Here is a 20,080-nt window from a genome sequence, read left to right as displayed (position 1 = left end):
GATGAATGAGTGTTTCAGGATAATCAAATAGCATCTATGAGGGCACTTTGCCAATGACTTAACATAGCAATGATTTCACAGGTTCCATCCAGTTTCATATGTACACATCTGTGTGAATATGTACCTGTACATATATATGTTCCTATATATGCCTAAAGACACATGTGTGAATGTTTGCATGTGTGTATATACTCTAAAAATGTATGTTGTTTCCTTTGAAGAGTCTCCTGGGTTAATTGTTATTAGAATGTGACTTAAAAAAAAAGTTTATTTACTTTTAGAGTGGGGAAGGAAGAGAGAAAGAGAGAGAGATAGAAGCATGGATGAGAGAGAATCATTGTTTGGCTGTCCCATGCATGGCCCCACTGGGGATCGATCCTGCAACCCAGGTATGTGCCCTGACCAGAAATCTAACCAGTAACTTTTTGGTGCAGGGGTCAGTGTTCAAACACTGAGAGAGTCACACTGGCCAGACTAGAATGTGACTTTTAGAACTGAGAAAAGCAATTTTAATTAAAAAACAATTGTATTTGGTACCTACTTGTGAAAATTTTAAAGAATTCTTTTAAACCACATGACGTGAAGTTTTTTAGTGGGACTGTTGTGAGAAACTCGGTTCGCAGGGTTTGGTATGGAAAGCCAGTCGTCAGTGGGCGCTGCCTTCTTCAGGGGATGTGCTTGGCATGCAGAACGGGGATGTCTGAGCAGAGCCAGCATTCTTGTTGGGAAGAATTTTCCATCCTCCTCCACTTGAGGTTAAGTTCTTAAATTGTTCCTGTTTCTTTAGTCTGCCCAAACTTGAATCTCTATAGCAATTGAACCTTATTCCTATATATTTTATAATTAAATATTCCTCTTATAAAATGCATCAGTAATTTTAAATGGTCAAACAGTTAAAGCTTCCAGGTTTTGTTTTGAAATATTTTAGACTTAGAGCAAAATGGCAGAAATAGTCTGGAGTTCTCATCTGTCCACCATCCAGCACCCACCAGTATTTACTGACCATGGTACAGTTATCAACACTAAGAAATTAACATTGATACAGTACCACTAGCTAAAGTACACACTTCATTTGGAGTTCGTTGGTTTTCCCACGGCTTTCCTTTTCCTATTCCAGTCTTCCACATTGAATTAATGTTTCCTCAGTCTCTTCCACTGTGTGACATTTCCACAGTCTTTCATGCCCTTAAGGCTTGTGGGGCACTGGTTAATTATATTACAGAATGTCTCTCAATTTGGGCTTTCTTCCTTCCTTTCTTTCTTTCTTTCTTTCTTTCTTTCTTTCTTTCTTTCTTTCTTTCTTTCTTTCTTTCTTTCTTTCTTTTTCATAATTAGATCGAGGTTATAGATTTTTGGCAAGAATACTGCAAAGGCAATATGCCTTAGGGTTGATGTTAACCTTGATCACTTATTTCATCTGGGGTGTGTTATATCTCTCCATTGTAAAGTTACTATTTTTCCTTTTATAATTAATATTCATGGTGGATATACTTGAGGACTGTGCAAATATCCTGTTTGTCAAACTTTGTATCCACTGATTTTAGTATCCATTAGTGGCTCTTATCTACAATCATTACTGTGGTGTTCCAACAACAATTTTTCTATTTTCTCCATCTTCTACATTTATTAACCAAAATTCTTTTGTAAGGGAGACCTGTGCTCCTTCCCTACCCCCTCCCACACTCCCTTCCTTGTTTTGTTCGTTCCTTCCTTCTTGTTTGTACTCATGGGCATTTATTTTATTATGTAGGTTAGCTAATACTGTCATTTATTTTGTTGCTTAAATTGTTCCAACTTTAGGCATCAGGAGCTCTTTCAGATTGACTCTTGTACCTTTTGACATGCTTTCCCCCCCCTTTCCCCCCCCCCCCCAGTTAGTCCTCCCTTCCTCGCACCTCCACCATAAGATGCTCCAAGACTTATATTTTCTCTGTCCCAGCCCCACAATGAACTAGTACTTCTCCAAGGAGCCCTTGTTCCTTCTATTGGAGAATGGTATTTAGGAATCAAGATCTAGGCACTAAGTGTGCTTGTTGGTTGGAAACCAACTTATAGGCACTTTTTTTAAATGCCTAAGTTTGGTTTTTCGTTTGTTTATATATTACACATTACCTCCTTTTGGAGTTTTGCATTAGTGTTTAAGGTAGGGTAAAATAGAAATACAATTTTAAGAAAAATGGATTATATGCTGTAATATTTCATGTTGCTTTTGCTTGTTATAGAAATTTCTTCTATAACACCAATTTTTATATATTAACTTCTTTCCTCATATATATCTTTATTTGGTAACTTTAGAAACCAAACACAGATGACTGTTAGGTTTTGAAAGGAAAAAAAAGGTGAAGATTTACTCCTTTTAATTTTTTGTACTTTTTCCCTATTCATTCACTCACTCACTCACCTACCCATTCACTCATTCATTCAGTTTTATTTAAGTATAATTGACAAATAAAACTGTAAGATATATACTTTTTCTCCCTTTAAGCTCATGCTTAGAGAAAGGGAAATAGAATTAGTTCTTTCTTAGTGGGTGTTTATAAGTAAGTATTTCCTTTTTGCAAGAATTTATTGGGTTGTATATGTTGATAAAGATGCTATTGCTTATTGAGAATGAAAATTGGTAAAACTAAACAATATATTCAAATATGATAGTGTTTAAAGCGTCTATATTGAATGTGGCTTCTTTTGAAGTAATAGGCACATAATTTTATTACATACTTATTGACATTTAATGTTTAAACAAGCTTTTAGAATAGGGAAAAATAGCTTTATATATTTCCTGTTGAAGAAAAATTACCTTGCTTTTTGCATTTAAAAATATTTGTTAATGCCCACTGAGTCAGGCACAATGTCAAATACTAGACATGCTGCTAAGGTAACCAGAGTTCTTTTATAAAAACAGGTTTAATGATTTTTAAAATTATATTAACAGTTTCACAATTTTAAATAGTACTGAAGAATCTAAAGTAAAATGGTAAGTTTCTTCAACCCTAAATTACCCTTTCTCCCTAGTCATTGGTGTATCTTCCACAAAATGATATTAACAATGATATTAACAATGTCTTTGGAAGATGATGAGTTTATGTTCTATGTATTTTTCTGCAGATTACATTTCATTTTTTTCATTTAAAAATGAATGTTCATAATATTTTCATTTTTTATATAGAGAGAGCCAATCTAGCTTTTCATTATATGAATAATTGAGAGGGTTAAGGATGATGAGAATCTAAAATCAAAGATCACATGAATAAACATTAAGGGAGAGGCAATCTGCTCTCTGTAAAGTGAATCATGTCTTAATCTATGGCTTTTTGATAGAATTATCAAAAAGTCTTTGATGAGCCCAGCCAATGTGGCTCAATGGCTTAGTGTTTTTTTTAGTTTTTTTTTTAAAGTTTTATTCTTGTTTTCCCACAATAGTAGACAAGGATTTTATTTTATTTTTTAAAAATATAATACTTTCTCCCCCAGCAGCAATGTGGGGGAGAAAGGTAGGTGTAGTAAACATTTCCATATATGCTAAACGGGAATATTTAGTATGTTAAAAAAATGATTAGAATAAATTTCTCCCAGGAAGTTTATTTCTTAACCTACTTAAACAATGGTTTAAATTACTTATTTAAAATTTTTTGGCAATTATTTTTGTTTGTAGGATGAACTTTCTGATGTTAGCCAAGGAGGATCTAAAGCTACCACTCCAGCATCAACAGCAGCTTCAGATGTGGCGGTACTTCCTACTGACACGCCCTTAAAGGAAGACGCTGAAGGACTTGTGAAAGACGCACCAGATAAGGCAGACATAAGCAAGCATATTGAAATTCAAGTAGCCCAAGAAACTAGAAATGTATCAACAGGTATGTGACCCTAGTTGTTGTTGTTCTTTTTTTTTTTTTTTTCTTTAAGAGGGGAAAAGTAGAGGAAAGAGAAAGAGAAGAAACATTGATATGAGAAACATCAATTGTTTCTTCTCACACACGCCCAGACCAGGGATCAAATCCGCAAGCTGGGTATGTGCCCTAATCAGCTGAGCCATCCTAGTTCATCACTTACTGACAACATTTTCGATAATCCAGATGATGTGGGTATGAGAAAATTCATCATTGTGTTGATGCTTTGCATTTATAAAATAGAACAGCGGTCATCAACCCGTGGTCCATGAGGCGACCTCTGAAATAGATAGGTAATGCATAGTAATCAATAATACGTACACTTTAAGAGTGATGATTAAAGTTCTGGAGAGAGAAATGTTGGGAGCTGGAGGGTTGGAGAGCCTGAAGGGTCAGATCGTTAGTCTGAGTTGTGGCCTGGGAGACATTGCACTGTGTCCCAAGAAATACAGATGAAAACTTCCCTCTATTATTTATTAGTTTCTGATATTAACTCTTAATTAAGTATATGACATATTGTCTAACCCTATGTTTCCTAGAATATATTCTTTAAAAGTTTTTTTTTTAATAATCAAATTATGTATGTACAACCATAGAAACGACAAGATTTTTATATAAGGGATATATTCATTAAATCATTTTGTCCTTCCGTAAGGCTCTGCGGAAAATGAAGAGAAGTCAGAGGTTCAAGCAATCATCGAATCCACTCCTGAGTTGGATATGGACAAAGATCTCAGTGGATATAAAGGCTCAAGGTGCTGTAAATGTCAGATTTACATTTATGCTCTCTCATTAATGTTTCTAATTCTCTATGACTCTCCCTTCCTCTCTGTAAAAAAATCAATAAAATATGTATATTTAAAAAAATCATATCTCCTGGTTCTGAGAAATTTTCTATTTCTTCTTACTGTTTCCTCTTCCTCTTTCTTTCTGGAACACCTGTTAGTGGACACTGAACATCTTGGACTGACCCTCATTTTTCTGTTCTCTCCTATTAATGTTCTAATTTCTGGATGATTTATTCCAACCTTACCTTTTAACCTTCATTGATATTTTCTCCCCCTAAAGGTTTTTTGTTTTCAATATTTATTTTGGGCTCGGTGCAGGTGCTGGCTAACAGGGCTAAATTAGGGGGGGAAGGAGGAAAAGAAGAGAGAGGACATCTGTAATACTTTCAACAATAAGTATTTTAAAAATATACTTATCCTGGAAAAACAATTTTTTTTGTTTTCAAGTGCCTGCTGCTGCCTGCATTGTATTCTTTTGCTCTGAGTGCCTCTGTCATAACCCATTTATTTTGGTTCTTTCATGTAGAGAGAGGCCTTGAAATGTCTGCTTTGTGGCTGTTTTGCTCAGACTGAAGTAAATGATTTATTCTCCGGAGTCCTGCCTGTAACATTTAAACTTGGTTTCCATTATTCAGGGAGCTATGTTGCAAGAAGGGAAGTTTGAGGATTGGCCTAGGCCTCATGCTGTTTTTGTGGCAATTTTCAGCCCAATTTCTGTTATATGTCCCCCATGGATGCTCCTCTCCAAAGATTGCTGGTTCCTTCCATTCCCGGGCCTTTCAGGGATTCTGGCAGCATACCGACTCCCTCCCTAACCCCATTGGCTTAAGTGTTAGCTTTCTCTTATCAGTTAAGTCATTTTCTACTCTTTGCCAGTCTGTTTTCCATCTTACAGAATTTTGTTCACATTTCATCTGCCCTAATTTCTTTTTTTATTCCTTATGTCCTTGTGGGGTCTTTTAGTTCCTTTCTTGTCATTTTAATTGATTTTTGAATTAAATGACTATGTTCCAGGGGATAAATGACTATTTTCAGCTCATCATGTTTAATTGGAAATTCTGCAAAACTTTGTTTTCCTATTACTATAACATCAATGTATAAACATACATGCATATCCCCTCTTCCCTCCACTCCTGCAAAAAAGAGTTACATTATACATAATGTTTTGCTGTTTGCTTTTAAAATATTTTTTTTTTTATTGACTTCAGAGAGTAAGGGAGAGAGAAAAACATTAATGATGAGAATCATCAATCAGCTGCTTCCTTCACACCCCGTGCTGGGGATGTAGCCTGAAACCTGGGCATGTGCCATGACCAGGTAACAATCCAACAACCTCTTGGTACATGGGTCGATGCTCAACCACTGGGCCATACCAGCCAGGCAAGAAATTTTTAAAAAATCACATTTTGTATTATTTGTAAATTATAGGTTAAAAAAAAATCCTATGTAACTTAGCCTATTGTATTCATTTAGACTGTTAAAGTCCTTATGGTATTTGTTGATTTGGTTTTGTTGTTTTTATTGCATAGCACTCCCACCAAAGGCATAGAGAACAAAGCTTTTGATCGCAACACGGAATCGCTCTTTGAAGAACTGTCTTCAGCTGGCTCAGGCCTAATCGGAGATGTGGACGAAGGAGCAGATTTACTAGGTATGATGGCTTATCTGAAGAAGTAGCATACTGTTTTTAAAATACATTTTTTTATAGTAAGAAATTTTAACACTTGATTTTTCTGAGATTTCTGTTTTAGCTCTATGGGAAATGTAATCATTTTAGAATTTGTCATTGAAGAACTCCTGGTTTGAAAAAGAATATAATGTATTTTGGCTCTTTCACTATTTATTGGTGACCTTTGCCAAATAGATCAGCCACTCTGGGGCTTAGTTTCTTTGGGTATTAAAGGAGGAGGTTGGACTCCGTTTCAGGGGTTGGCCAAAGCCAGCTCACCTATGTGTATGAAGAAAGTTTTCTTGGAACACCTTCACACTCATTTGTTTATTCATTGTCTATAGTTGCCTTTGCATTACAATAGGGGACCTAAGTAGTCTGCAACCAAGATCATATGGCTTAAACGCCAAAATATTCACCATCTGGCCCTGTACAGAAAAGTTTGCCAACTCCTGCTCTAGGCGATCTTTAAAGTCCCTTCCAGTAATAATTACATGATTATAACCCATGTGAAGTAGTTTTGGTGTATATCTTCAAACCTGACAGAAATTGAAAACCTCATAGTATTAAAAATCTATGCCTCTGTGTGAAATTATTGATTACCAGTTATATCCTTGAGAGTTTGAAGTATTTTCTGAAGGAAACGTAAGTTCTGTATAAACAGAGCTCTCAGTCTATCTAGTAAGAGAGATTGAAAGTATAAAAATAAAAGTGTTCTGTGTTAGACATAGACTCCCACTGTTAAAATCCAAGGAAAATAATGGGAGTAATTGAACGAGTTTGCATTTCTCAAGGGAAGACTAAAGGATTAATTCATAAAGAATACTCCATTTTTACATTTAAATTTATGGTTTAATTTTAGTTAACATTAAATTATGCATGAAAAGTTCTTTAAGATTTGATTGGTTTAAGAAACTGACTCGTTGGCAAAATTCAAGGCGTAAAAAATGCTAGAAAGAAGAATTTTGGAATGTTTAAATTTATATTTAAATTTATATAGAGTAAATTTTATTCTTTTTGGTGAATATTTTTAGTTTTGACAAATGCATAGATTTATGTAATGACTACCAGAATCATAAAAATCACCCCAAAAATGTCCTTCTGCTGCCCCATTGAATTTAACTAGAATGAGAACTTTTTTTAAAAATTGTTTTAAGAGTTAAGAAGCTGTGTAATACTTAGAAATAATTGTGGTCTTTTAAATCAAATATTTTCTGAAAGCTTTCATCTTTATGTCAGATAATTAAAACATAATAAATAGATTAAAAGCAAAATCCTGACACTGTGGCTTCCTTTCCACTTCAAAAAGGAGAAATAGTCCATTAACTATCTTCTCTCTTTTGCAGATATTGGTATATTTCTAGAAAGCTTCAGATTAGGAGATTTAAAAATATTATCGTAAGCCAAAACCGGTTTGGCTTATTGGATAGAGCATCAGCCTGCGGATTGAAAGGTCCCAGGTTCTTTTCCGGTCAAGGGCATGTACCTTAGTTGCGAGCACATTGCGAGCACATCCCCAGTAAGGGGGTGTGCAAGAGGCAGCTGATTTATGTTTCTCTCTCATCGATGTTTCTAACTCTCTATCACTCTCTTCCTCTCTGTAAAAACTCAATAAAATATATTAATAAAATAAAATATAAAAATATTATCATAAGTGTAGCAACTTGTGCCTACATGAACACTTTTTGATCAATAATGATAAGTAAAATTTCCAAGGCACATATTTGTTCATGGCTTCTCTTCTGTGCAGTTCAGTGACAGCTGCTGAGGCCTAGTACTCGCTAAATGGAATAAAGCTAAACTAACAAAAATGGTTTCCCAGGTTCGTTAATGGGCCCAGGGTTAAGTGAGTACTCGGCCCATTTATATAATTCATTATTCATTTGTCTAGTTACTGTATTATTATAAAACTCTCTAGTTTGAAGCTATAAAGTTTTTTGTAATCATATATGTGCTTAATTTACTTTTTTTCTGATTTTAATAATTTAAAAGAGATAACCATCCCTCACGTTTTGTCCTTTATCTTGATTGGTATCTCATCCCCTGACTATTTTTATTGACCTCTTTCTCCATTCACTCTAGTCACGTATTTCCCATAGCCACACTCTAGAACTTGGAAATTACACATTCATACATCCTTCTTTTGGGATTTTCTGTATTTTCTACTTCTCCGTCTTTACTAACTTCTTTATGTTATTATTGAAACATGTTCAGTTCTTGACTATTAAAGATAAAAACACTGCCCTCCTCTGACTCTCTAGCTTTAGTTGCTACCGCCACTGCCACTGACTCTTTTCCCATTTTTAGTCACACTTTTATACAGCGATATCAATGAAGTGTCTGCTATGTGCTTGGGACAGCTCTGGATGCCATGCTACATCAGTGAACAAAAAAGGCTTCTTAGAAGTGTGGCTGCTTTTAGCAGAAGTCCCACTTGCATCTCAGTCGGCTGCAGTCTGAATGGTTTTCTCCCCAGCCTTGCCTTGCCTTGCCCTAGACAGCCTCTTGTTTGCTGTGTCCAATGGTTCCTTCTCTGTTATTTCACATGACTTCTCACACAGCATTTGTCTTTAAAACTGTCTTTGCTGGCTTTCTGGAATAGCAGGCTGCCCTGCACTCTCTTCAGTCTCTTCTCTGCAGGCCCTCCTTCTCTGCCCATCTTTCAGCGGCCAGTGTGCCTGCCCCAGGCTGCTACTTTGTTTGGGAAGTCCCATTGCTGTTGTTTCCTGGCTTTCATGGCTGATTGTTCCAAAGTTTTCATCTTCATCTAAGATCTTTCTGTAGAGCCCACACTGTTACTTTCAAACCGCGGAGGTGATTTGTAGAGCTTTACACTTGATATGCCTACAGCCCAGTTCATCTCATCTTTATTGTCCTGTCCCCCAAGGCTCTTCTTGTACCAACTTGTACTAACTCAGTGAATGAGCCACCTCACCACCACTCAGGTCTCCATTCTAGATCTCTCCCAATCTTACAACCAATCGCAAATGATTGTTTGTTTCCTTTCTTTAAAAAACACACAACTGTTATCTGCCTCTATTTGGGCTCTGCTTAAATGGAACATCCTCCCTAGGAATTCTACCTTGATCCTATGTTAAATCTTAGTCCTCACTGAAATATATATATATATATATATATATATATATATATATATATATAGAGAGAGAGAGAGAGAGAGAGAGATGTTTAATGTTTTAAACTAAATACTTAATTTAATTTGAAATATATTTTCATAGCACTGTATTTATTATGCCACTCTTCATATTTTACTGTAAATTTTTTTATGTACCTGGTACTTTTCTTCTTGAGTAGACAATAAGCTCACTGTGGCCAAGACAGCTGTGTCTTTTGCTCATTGTCGAGTCTTCCCTACATTGCACAGCAGCTAAGTGAATGCATTCTTAAACAGTTCTAACAGTTTAGTTTCACGTCTGACTCTGTGAGTCTCCATCTTTTGGAGTTAAAACTCCTTTCCTGAAGAAATCAGTGTACTTTTGGGGAAATGCCTGTACAGAACTGAATAAAATTGTGTGCACTTTCTCAAGAGGTTAATAGATAAACTGGAAACCCATTTATGGACTCAACCTGAGACTCAAAGGTAAAAATCAAATGAGGTGTCTGTGATTTTGAAAACTACCAGGGAGTTTTTTGCTTGTTTTAGTAGGTAAGGCTTCCAAATATGCTAGACCTAAGTTTATGCTTGGTTGAAGTCTTGAATAGAAATGGAGCCACTTCGAGTTACATTTTTCTTTTGGTTATGAGTTACTGTTTATTGATATATTTCAAAATAAAAATCTTGAACAATTTTTTTGATGTTATATTAAATTTATACACTAGATTTTAAGAGAATTCTTCATTAGGAATGTGTAAACTTTAGGGCCTACCTTATAGGACTTGATTCCCATATAATACATAATTTGATTTTTCATATTTATAATATTTATACTTTATTGTGTTTTGTCAGTGGTTTCTACACATCTTTTCAATTTTATTGTCTCCTCTTATTTTGAAGTAAATGAGTGGAGATCTTGCTTTCTGAAAAACAATCTAATTGAAGTTCTCTTTCATTTTTCTCTTGGGCTGCTTACCCAGGAGAATATTCTGGTGTGTATGCTTTTAAATACTTTAATGCACTGCTTTTTAAGCAAGGTGTTCTTGGCTGCTGTTCTCATTTAATGCTTTCTCATCATTTTTTTTCTGCTCAGCTATTTTTTTGTGCCCTACACATAATTTCAGCTTTTATGCTTATCTCCCTATAGGCTTGAGAGTTTATAGCAAACAAGGTCATTATATAAACTTCTTAAAATAAGTCTAAACTTTATTTCTCCTGACTCTATAGATTTATTGAAAAGTTAATATTAGTGTTTAAATATTTTCACATATCTTGCCAAAATTCATTTTGGATTGGAATGTAGAAACTTTTTTAGGTTTTCTTTATTTTCAGTTTTTGGAAAATATATAGATAATTAAACACTATTTTTGATATTTAATTCTTCATGGTGGTAGTATTTTGGTCTTTAAGAATACTTGAGATAATTATAATATGGACAAAATATGAGTCCATATATAAACATTGAATTTTTAGCATTGCGAGGTTGGTTTTATATTAAATTATCTTTAAGTCATTTGAAGTATTACCTTAAAAAAAAAGGGGGGGGGGGGACACATGTTAACTCTTTTACATAGTTTTCTTTAGATATATTTTCATCCTCTTTGGCTGTGTTATGAATATTGCTTCTCCCATTGTATATAATTTTCTAACGTTAGTTTAGGGTAAGTGAGCATTGAGTTTGGATTTTTCTTTGCTTTTTTAATTTGTTTGTTTTTGTGACTTTGAGATACATTCCCTACTGTGTTCTTTTATTTCTTCTGTTTCTTATGAGTAATAAATTAGTTTTCTTCTTCTTAAAGATAACTACATTGGATCTTGCATTGAGTGCTCTCTACCTGCCTACTTAGAGGACTCACCAAATTACTAAACACGGTTCTGTAAAGTGACAACTGAACGTTCTCATTAACATTAACACTTTGAAGCAAACGTATATTATTGATCTGAGGTTTTCAATCTAATTATACTCAATTTTATTATGTAACAGAATTGGTAAAGCATTTATTTTTAATTCTATCCTACTATCTGAGCATCCTTATGAATGAAGGAAATCATTGTAATTTCTGTTCTTTTGCACATCATTATGCATTAAATCATGGCATTGTGATTCCAGATGGTTTTCATATCATGCATAAAACTTTACATATAACCGTCTATTTTCATGTTGTTTCTTATACAAAACGTTTCTTGTTCTTTGTTTTTGCTTTACATGGAATGCATGGGCTTTAAGAACATAATTTCTTTGGTAAGGTTTCATCTGCATTGGGGTTTCGTCTTTCTTTGGCCTTGTTTCTGCCTGTTCTCTATGAATAAGGTCTAATTTTTCAGCAAAAGCCTAAAATACCAGCCTATGATTTGGAAAAGACTTCTGATTCATGTTAATGCTGTTCCTTTTTCTCCCCCCAAAGGCTGCTACATTTTGTAATGTTTGGCAGAAGAGTCTTGATCCTTTTGAAATATTTTGAGAAAATACAGACTAATGTTTATAAAGAATTAACTAGCAAAGTCTTTAGCATTATTTTGTAATGGAAAATTATAGTTTTATAATACACTCAAGTAGATATATCAATATAAATTATAGGCAAAATGAGATTACTAAAGATAAAATTTACAAAATTTGGAACAATAGCTTATAGTTACATAATATTTGATAAATTTATTTTCAAAGTTTTTATCCTATTTTTTCCCCCCCCCTAGGAATGGGTCGTGAAGTTGAGAATCTTATATTAGAAAATACACAACTGTTGGAAACCAAGTAAGTATATATAGAATTTTAATAAGGGAAAGATGTTGAATTTTGTTCTTGTCTAAGGCAATGACATTTCTCCATTTTAACACAGCACTAATGCAGTCTTGCTACCCCATCTTATTCTCCTCTGTGTATGGGTGTGTGTGTATACACACACATCATGGGACCTAATTTTACGGATAGGTAGTTTTCGTAGCTCAGTTTGTTTGCAGAGATTTTTATTTTTCCACTGTGCAGTTTATCCAGGCTTCCTGTTAATATTTCTGCAAAAATGTTTTGCTCTATACCCAGCTCACCTATTTTGAGTTTCCACTATAGTTGTAGGTTCTCAGGTACAGTCTGTGGGTCTTAGGCCCTCAAGCACATTGGCATCTTGTTTAGTAGGGTGGGTCCTGAGTCAAGTGAAAAACATTGGGCTACATTGTTAATTTTTTGTGTCAGCAACGTTGGAACATTTGTGTATATCCAAAACAGACGGAATATGTAATGAACTCCTACGCCCACTGAACCCAAAAGGAAAATAGATCGCAGATTTTTTTTTTCTAGTGCATACTTTTTTCTCATTAATTATTAAAGGTAGATATAAGAATTAATTTTACTTTATTGACTAGGTAATATCTTCAGAACTTATTAACAACAATACTCTTATGGATGCTACATTTATCCACAAACGACATCAGGTAGAATGCCTTTGAAGTACTCAGTTATTCAGCTTTACAATTGTGTATACTTCAGTCTGCAAAAGAATAAGCTGAAGGATGGGAAGAATATTTATTTGTAACGATGCACTTGAAATGTGTTTCTCAGAAATGCTTTGAATGTGGTGAAGAATGATTTGATAGCAAAAGTGGATGAGCTGACCTGTGAGAAAGATGTGCTGCAAGGGGAGTTGGAGGCTGTGAAACAAGCCAAATTAAAGCTGGAGGAAAAGAACAAAGAACTGGAGGAAGAGCTGAGGAAGTAAGTTTTCTCTGTGTTGCTCTAAACCTAACAGTCTTAGCCAGTGAGCCTCCACCCGTTATAAGGATAGCCCTGAGACTGATGCCGTCACCCTTCTCAAACCAGGAAGGACCAGGAACTGCCTGGGACAGGGTCAGGCGCCAACTGATTGCCTCTGCTGTGGGCAGGTCCCCCATTTACTGAATATTAGCATTTTTGTATTTGTCATGATGTGAAAAAAAGTTAAAACAACTATTCCAATATTGCTAATAGGAAATTAGAAACATCCTTTTCTTTCACCCCACCTTTTTTAATACGTAATTTCCCTCTCCACAACCCCCCCCCCCCCCCCCCCAGTGCTCTAGTCATGTTGTCCTAAATAAAGGCAGCTAAATAAAGACTCTGTTTGGAAACAAAAAATAATCATTTAGTGGTGGTTAAAATTTGTTGCCTACTCTTTCATCCTTTAAAAAGGTGAACTCAGCTCACATAACATGTTTTGTGTTTTCCTGCCAGAGCTCGTGCAGAAGCTGAAGATGCAAGGCAAAAAGCAAAAGATGACGATGATGTAGGTTTACATTTTGGGGGCCTTTTTTCTTATCACAGTTTTGTATTGGCGGGAAGTCTTACTAATTAAACTTAGGATAGAGTATTATAAAGAGTTAAAAAAAAAAAAAAAGCCAGAAGGCATGTCTGTGGTCAGGAGTTGGGTAGCTTCTGCTCCCATGCGGTGTCCATACACAATCCTTAGCTGCATGTGACTTGCTTCTTCTCCCCATGCTGCTCTCTGCTCTGACCTGCATGTTGAGGCTCATGACCCACAGGGACATTTTGAGTCTTTGGTTTTGTTTGGCTACAAATTTTCACTTAGAAATATGAAAAATTAATAATAAATATTGTTTAATAGCATTAAACATTAAAAAGATGAAGGGAAGAGAGTGGGTGGAGATGGGGGTGGTAAATGGTGAGGGGACAAAATGAAATCTAGCATTTAATACTAGGTCCCTAGCCCAAAATGTCATCAACATATCTTAATACGAAAATACAAATATGAGCTTCTTCCCAATATTAGCATACTAGGCTATCTGTTGGTAGCTATTTTATCATTCCTGTAACAGGTGCTTGCTACTTGAGCTTCAGACTTGAGCTATATGGGTGTCCTGGGCAGAATAGTTAGTTGGTGCCCCTCAATCTCTTATTTGTTTTTTAAATACAATATTTGATACATAAAATATATGTGTAACATAAGTTATGGATAGTAACTTAACATTATAATTAACATTATGAACCCACCCAATACTAACCAACTGAGCTACCCAGCCAGGGCCAACAATTAACTTTTTTGGTTACAGTTGAAAATCTACACTTTTTTATTTCTTTTATGTTCAAACATCTGTATTTATATTTGGAAATTAAATTGTCTACTTTTTTTGTTAATAAGTAATTATTTATATCTTTTTATTGGTTTTATTTTTATAAGGTCATTTTAAGTGATCCATTAGATTAGAAATTAAGGAATGTTTAAAAGCTTGAAGATTTCCTTATGTCTGAGATAATACCAAAACAGGTACAGGCTCTGAGTGACCTGTAGTCTTCCTTTCATTCCAGAGTGATATTCCCACAGCCCAGAGGAAGCGGTTTACTAGAGTAGAAATGGCCCGAGTTCTAATGGAGAGAAACCAGTATAAAGAGAGACTGATGGAGCTTCAGGAAGCCGTTCGATGGACAGAGATGATTCGGTTTGTATGAGAAGTATCTCTGGTGTTTTTCTAGTTTTGTTTTTTGTTTTGTTTTTTTGTTTGTTTTTAGCTTTTCCTAGAAATTCCTTCATTCAGAATTAAGAGCTCTTCCTTTGAGGATCCAAGTCCCTTGCTCTCTTTACTAGGAGAGACTTTCAAAAGTAACACTTGGAATTGGCAACAGCATGTGATTAAAATGGGCGTCTCTTGGGCCAGTAAAGGGCTCTTCGAGAATGTTCCTATAACCTCTTGCACACAATTGTTATTTCTTAGGAATGGTTCATTTCTCAGGAGAATATAGAAATTGACACTACTTTTGCAGTAATGTCAGGAAATATCATTTCTTATGCCAATAGGAAACGGTCATTTTTTACTCAGTGTCTCCCTGTAAAATGGTCTTGTTGAATTTTATTTCCCTTTCCGACTTCTATTGATGTCTTTGTCAGTTGGATCTTAAATCTCACCTCTAATGCTGCCATCTAATGGTCAGATTAGCAGTTACAGTATTCCTTTAATTTAGGAGGAGCTCATGAAAAGTTGTAGTCATCCCCTAATTTGCCCACATTTTAGAGTTTGGACTATTACATCAGATTTACCAGTAATAGTACACACATATACGTTCTTTTAAAGTTTATGAACATATTTTCTTGTCTCCAACTTTTATTGTCCTATGATTATATCATGCATTTAGTAGTTCTTTGGTCCTTGTTCTTAGACAGCTAGAACACTTTACTGATAACACATTTTTTTCTCTCTTTTTTAATGTAGAGCATCAAGAGAAAATCCAGCCATGCAGGAAAAAAAAAGGTCAAGCATCTGGCAGTTGTAAGTATCTAAAAACACATAAATATATTAGATAGCACTTTGAGACAAGATTACAGTCAAAATTTATTTTCAAGAATGATTTGGTATCTCCTCCCTCCCTCAGTTCCTCCTTCCCTTTCTTTCTGCCTATATTTCTTAAATTTAGGATATGTAGCTAAACTGAACTTTTTCTTTTTGATATGTAGTGTGCCACCTCGGTAAGGCTGTTCTTGAGGACAAAAATATTGCTATCGTAAGCTGCATCATTTTGGTTATGCATTTGATGGAATCCTCTGCTAAGTTAAATTCAATAACAGAACTATTCAGAGTGGATAATTACCTGGATCTCCATTAATAAATGGCTGCTTCACTGGTGCTTCACTGGTTGTGTGATTGTACAAAACTTTACAAAGCGAAGATTAGAAGTTCAGTGTTTGTGGGGTTTGAGTAGTGTATGTTGGTTTTGGACTTGAATTATGTTCATGCTAGAAGTACTGTGTGAATAGTGAGCTTAATACTTAACCCTTTTTGGTGAATCTCCTATTTAATAGAATTATCAGTCTTTCTGAGTGGGTGTCAAAATAGTTATTTAAGTTGCGTGTAATAAGAAAATGTGTATTTAAAATGGTAATGTATGTTCTAGTACTTTATTGTGACTGTTTTTAGAACTGGTTACTGGCTTCTGTTTAAGCTATGATGCCATAACCTTCCTCTTTAACAGCCACTCTCACATGGCACCAAGCAGGAACTGGCTAAAGGGGCCATCTTCTTTTATGTCTTCATTACGAGCAGTTCCTGGTACTTCAGAGCGTCTTCCTTTCATTATGGAAATTGTTAATTAAAGAGCAGGGATCTGCCAGGCTCAACATAGTTTCTCTTTCCTGAATGTCTGCATTTGGCTGTGAGTTACTGCTAAGGCTGCACTGTGTGACCACATTTTTTTTTGCTAGTTTTTAACTCATTGCCTTGTAAAGGCACTCTGGAATTTGTGGAAATGATGGATCGTTTTTTACAATACATGTAATACATATATAGACATACACATACTCACTTTTTTCTTTTTAGTTTTAGCCGACTTTTTAGCTCCTCAAGTAACACTACTAAGAAACCCGAACCACCTGTTAATCTGAAGTATAACGCACCCACCTCTCACGTTACTCCTTCTGTCAAGAAAAGAAGCAGCACCTTATCTCAGCTTCCTGGGGATAAGTCCAAAGCCTTTGACTTCCTTAGTGAAGAGTAAGTATTTTCCAGACTAGTGGTTATGCCCTCAGTAAGTCATCAGTTCTGATATTCTGACCACTTAACAGCCAGCTGTAAAGTTTTAGATAAATCTATATATAAACTATGTCTGAAACTTGGCTATTGTAAGTAAGTTATTTATAGTCAATACACTTTAGGAATATTGCATCTGTTTTCATAAAGTGAAGGAAATTTTTAATGTCTCCTTTTTCTGGTATGACAGCATTGATAAATACTAATTGAAATGCTAAAGGCTTATATTACTTTCCTTTAGTGTCAGAAGGACTTGGTTTTTCAGCCTGACTCTGCTTCTCATTAGGTGTACGTGAACTTGGTACACGAACCTCTTAGAGCCCCAGTTTCACTGTCAGTGAAATGAGTATGGTAACCTATCTCAGACATGTTAGGATTAAATTATATAGGTTGTAGTATCAGTAAAGTGTCTGATACACAGGGAGATTTGTTAATTATAAGAAACCAAGCAAGTCTCCTCACAAAAATTAAAGTGGCCCAGAGAAAGATAAATTATTTTCATGGTATTTTACTGCACAGCTCCAAAGCCTACCAAATCAGTTTGCATATTTGTCCTCTGGAACAAGTAAATGGAATCCAGAAGTTAACCTGTTATCTTTCTAAGAAGATATTGATTTATTGGTCTTGAGTCACTCCTATCTAGCACATTTCCTGCATTAGAAAATTCTCAGTATATATTTGTTGAATGAACCAAAAAAATGAGGAAGCAAAAATATTTAAGAATTTTTCCTTTCATATAGCTAAAACCTGAAACCTGACAGAAATAATGATCTATACTAATAAAAGGGTAATATGCATATTGGTCAGGACACCCTCACAGTAACCACTGAACAAAAGGCTGTGTGGGGCAACTAGGCCGGCAGGGGGGCAGGTGGCGGCAGCCAGGCCGGCAGAGAGGGGCAGTGAAGGGAGACCAGGCCAGCAGGGGGGTACAATTGGGGGTGATCAAGCCCGTGGGGGTGGGAGATCAGTTGGGGGACCACCAGGCCAGTATGGGGGGGCAGTTAGGGATAATTAGGCCTGCAGGCAAGGTGGTTAGGGGTGATCAGGCTGGCGGGGGGGCGGGGGGGGGGGGGAAGGAAGGGGTATTTAGCGGTAATCAGGCAGGCAGACAAATGAGCAGTTAGGAGCCAGTGGTCCCAGGTTGTGAGAGGGATGTCCAACTGCTGATTTAGGCCCAATCCCCGAGATCAGGACTAAACTGGCAGTCAGACATCCAGGTCCCTGATGGGAGAAGGTGCAGGCTGGGCTGAGGGAGAACCCCCTCCCCCCCATGCATGAATTTTGTATACCGGGCCACTAGTTCAATATAATACCCCGTTTCTCCGAAAATAAGACAGTGTCTTATATTAATTTTTTCTCCCAAAGATGTCCTAGATCTTATTTTCAGGGGATCTTATTTTTCCATGCGCTAGGTCTTATTTTAGGAGGATGTCTTATTTTCGGAGAAACACAGTAGGCTGCTTACTAACCTGTTAAACTTGGACAATTTTTTCACTGAATAACTTGAAAAAACCAGCTATGGTATAACACTTTTTAAGGAGAAATCTTAGTCTGAAGTAAACCAATCTGAAATCATGTAAATTTTGTATTGTTATTTTTACTCTTTTTAGCAGGAGAGCTGTATATAATCACTTAACTTTAAAAGGAATGTCCTTTCTTTTTAGAACTGAAGCTAGTTTAGCCTCACGCAGAGAACAAAAGAGAGAGCAGTATCGTCAGGTGAAGGCACACGTTCAGAAGGAGGATGGAAGAGTGCAGGCTTTCGGCTGGAGCCTGCCTCAGAAGTACAAACAGGTAACGTGGGAGCGCCGTAAGGGCATCTAGTGGGAAATGCCGGGGACATGAAGGAACCGAAAACCACACCCCCACCCACTCATTTCAAACTGTTTGCACTTGGCATCCATTGAGAGAAGTATTGGAGGTAGTGGTTTCCAGGCTGTTTTCCACCCTAGAGCTCAAAAGAAATGTTTCTGAATCTAAGGAGGGAGACAGGTCAATAGAGGTGGCCAAGTGCATGAACTTACGTACCCAGCTATGTTTTAATATTTGAAGATTTTATTTTTTGAAAAATAGCATCAATTGTTTAAACGTTTTAAGAAGCCATTGGCATGGAGCCTTTCAAACACTTGACTTAAAACTCAGTTCAGGTGTTCAGAACTTTACCTGTCTACTCCATATTGCCTATTCCCCCAAAAACTCAGCACATGCTCTCTCACACACACACATTCACCCTCCCTCCCTCCCCCACATACGTGAATCAGTCTGTCTTCTGATATTTCATAGCATCTTATTTATTTTGCCTAATTGCCACTTAATTTTTTTTTGTCTTTCAAATAAGAATTATAAGGCTAATTCACCTGTCTTTCTCTCCCCTCCCAAATTCTTAGGTAACCAATGGTCAAGGGGAAAATAAGATGAAAAATTTACCTGTGCCTGTCTGCCTTAGGCCTCTAGATGAAAAAGATGCATCAATGAAGGTAAATAAATTTTGAATTTAAAGGAGCTACTTAAAATCTGGGTGGATTTTTTTTTTTCTAAACCAAATTGTTAAATCCTACTTTTGCTGATCAGATTTTTTATTTTGTAATTTTAGACTGGGATACTTTGAATATTAAAGACCTATATTTATAATCATTAGAATTTTAAAGAAAATGTGAAAAATACTAAACATTTTTAGAGAAAAAGTGACTTAATTCCTTTTATTTTTGAACTCCAAAAGCTGTGGTGTGCTGTTGGAGTTAATTTATCTGGCGGGAAGACCAGAGATGGCGGTTCTGTTGTTGGAGCGAGTGTATTTTACAAGGATGTTGCTGGTTTGGATGCAGAAGGCAGTCAGCAGCGGAGTGCATCTCAGAGTAGTTTAGACAAGCTTGATCAGGAACTGAAGGTAAGTGTGTGCACAAACACCTGTCTCCTGGTGCCTGAGACTAATAGTTTAGCTTTTGGTCCAAAACTTACTTCTGGGTCTAACTTCTAGTTGGGATTACTGTGCCCTTGCTTCTTCTTCACAATCAGTTTGAGGTATATGTTACACTCAATAAAGTATATATTTGAAATGTTTATAGTCCAGAGATTGGACAGATGTGCGCAAGTATGTAATAACTGTCACAGTCGAGAT

General features: G+C 36.0%; 1 protein-coding gene across 17 annotated transcripts in view; it reads left to right on the top strand.

The window, feature by feature from the left end:
• The window catches only part of SPAG9 (sperm associated antigen 9), a 93,278-nt gene that overhangs the window by 51,851 nt on the left and 21,347 nt on the right, over positions 1–20,080 (top strand). For 4 of the 17 annotated variants that reach the window (XM_045586128.1, XM_045586124.1, XM_045586132.1 and 1 more), the window contains 15 exons: positions 3,653–3,854; positions 4,543–4,642; positions 6,205–6,326; positions 10,437–10,448; positions 11,684–11,698; positions 12,151–12,208; positions 13,010–13,162; positions 13,658–13,709; positions 14,750–14,880; positions 15,649–15,705; positions 15,891–15,902; positions 16,750–16,923; positions 18,627–18,756; positions 19,350–19,439; positions 19,682–19,849. In XM_045586128.1, the coding sequence (XP_045442084.1) occupies positions 3,653–3,854; positions 4,543–4,642; positions 6,205–6,326; positions 10,437–10,448; positions 11,684–11,698; positions 12,151–12,208; positions 13,010–13,162; positions 13,658–13,709; positions 14,750–14,880; positions 15,649–15,705; positions 15,891–15,902; positions 16,750–16,923; positions 18,627–18,756; positions 19,350–19,439; positions 19,682–19,849 (1,476 nt within the window). The remainder of the gene's footprint in view (positions 1–3,652; positions 3,855–4,542; positions 4,643–6,204; positions 6,327–10,436; positions 10,449–11,683; positions 11,699–12,150; positions 12,209–13,009; positions 13,163–13,657; positions 13,710–14,749; positions 14,881–15,648; positions 15,706–15,890; positions 15,903–16,749; positions 16,924–18,626; positions 18,757–19,349; positions 19,440–19,681; positions 19,850–20,080) is intronic. The other 13 variants (XM_036450767.2, XM_036450765.2, XM_036450775.2 and 10 more) reach the window with 7 other exon arrangements.

The sequence above is a fragment of the Pipistrellus kuhlii genome, unplaced genomic scaffold (assembly GCF_014108245.1).
Source record: "Pipistrellus kuhlii isolate mPipKuh1 unplaced genomic scaffold, mPipKuh1.p scaffold_m20_p_22, whole genome shotgun sequence".
Lineage (NCBI taxonomy): Eukaryota > Metazoa > Chordata > Mammalia > Chiroptera > Vespertilionidae > Pipistrellus > Pipistrellus kuhlii.
The sequence above is the reverse complement of the archived record's forward strand: the minus strand, read 5'-3'. Positions and strand labels throughout refer to the sequence as shown.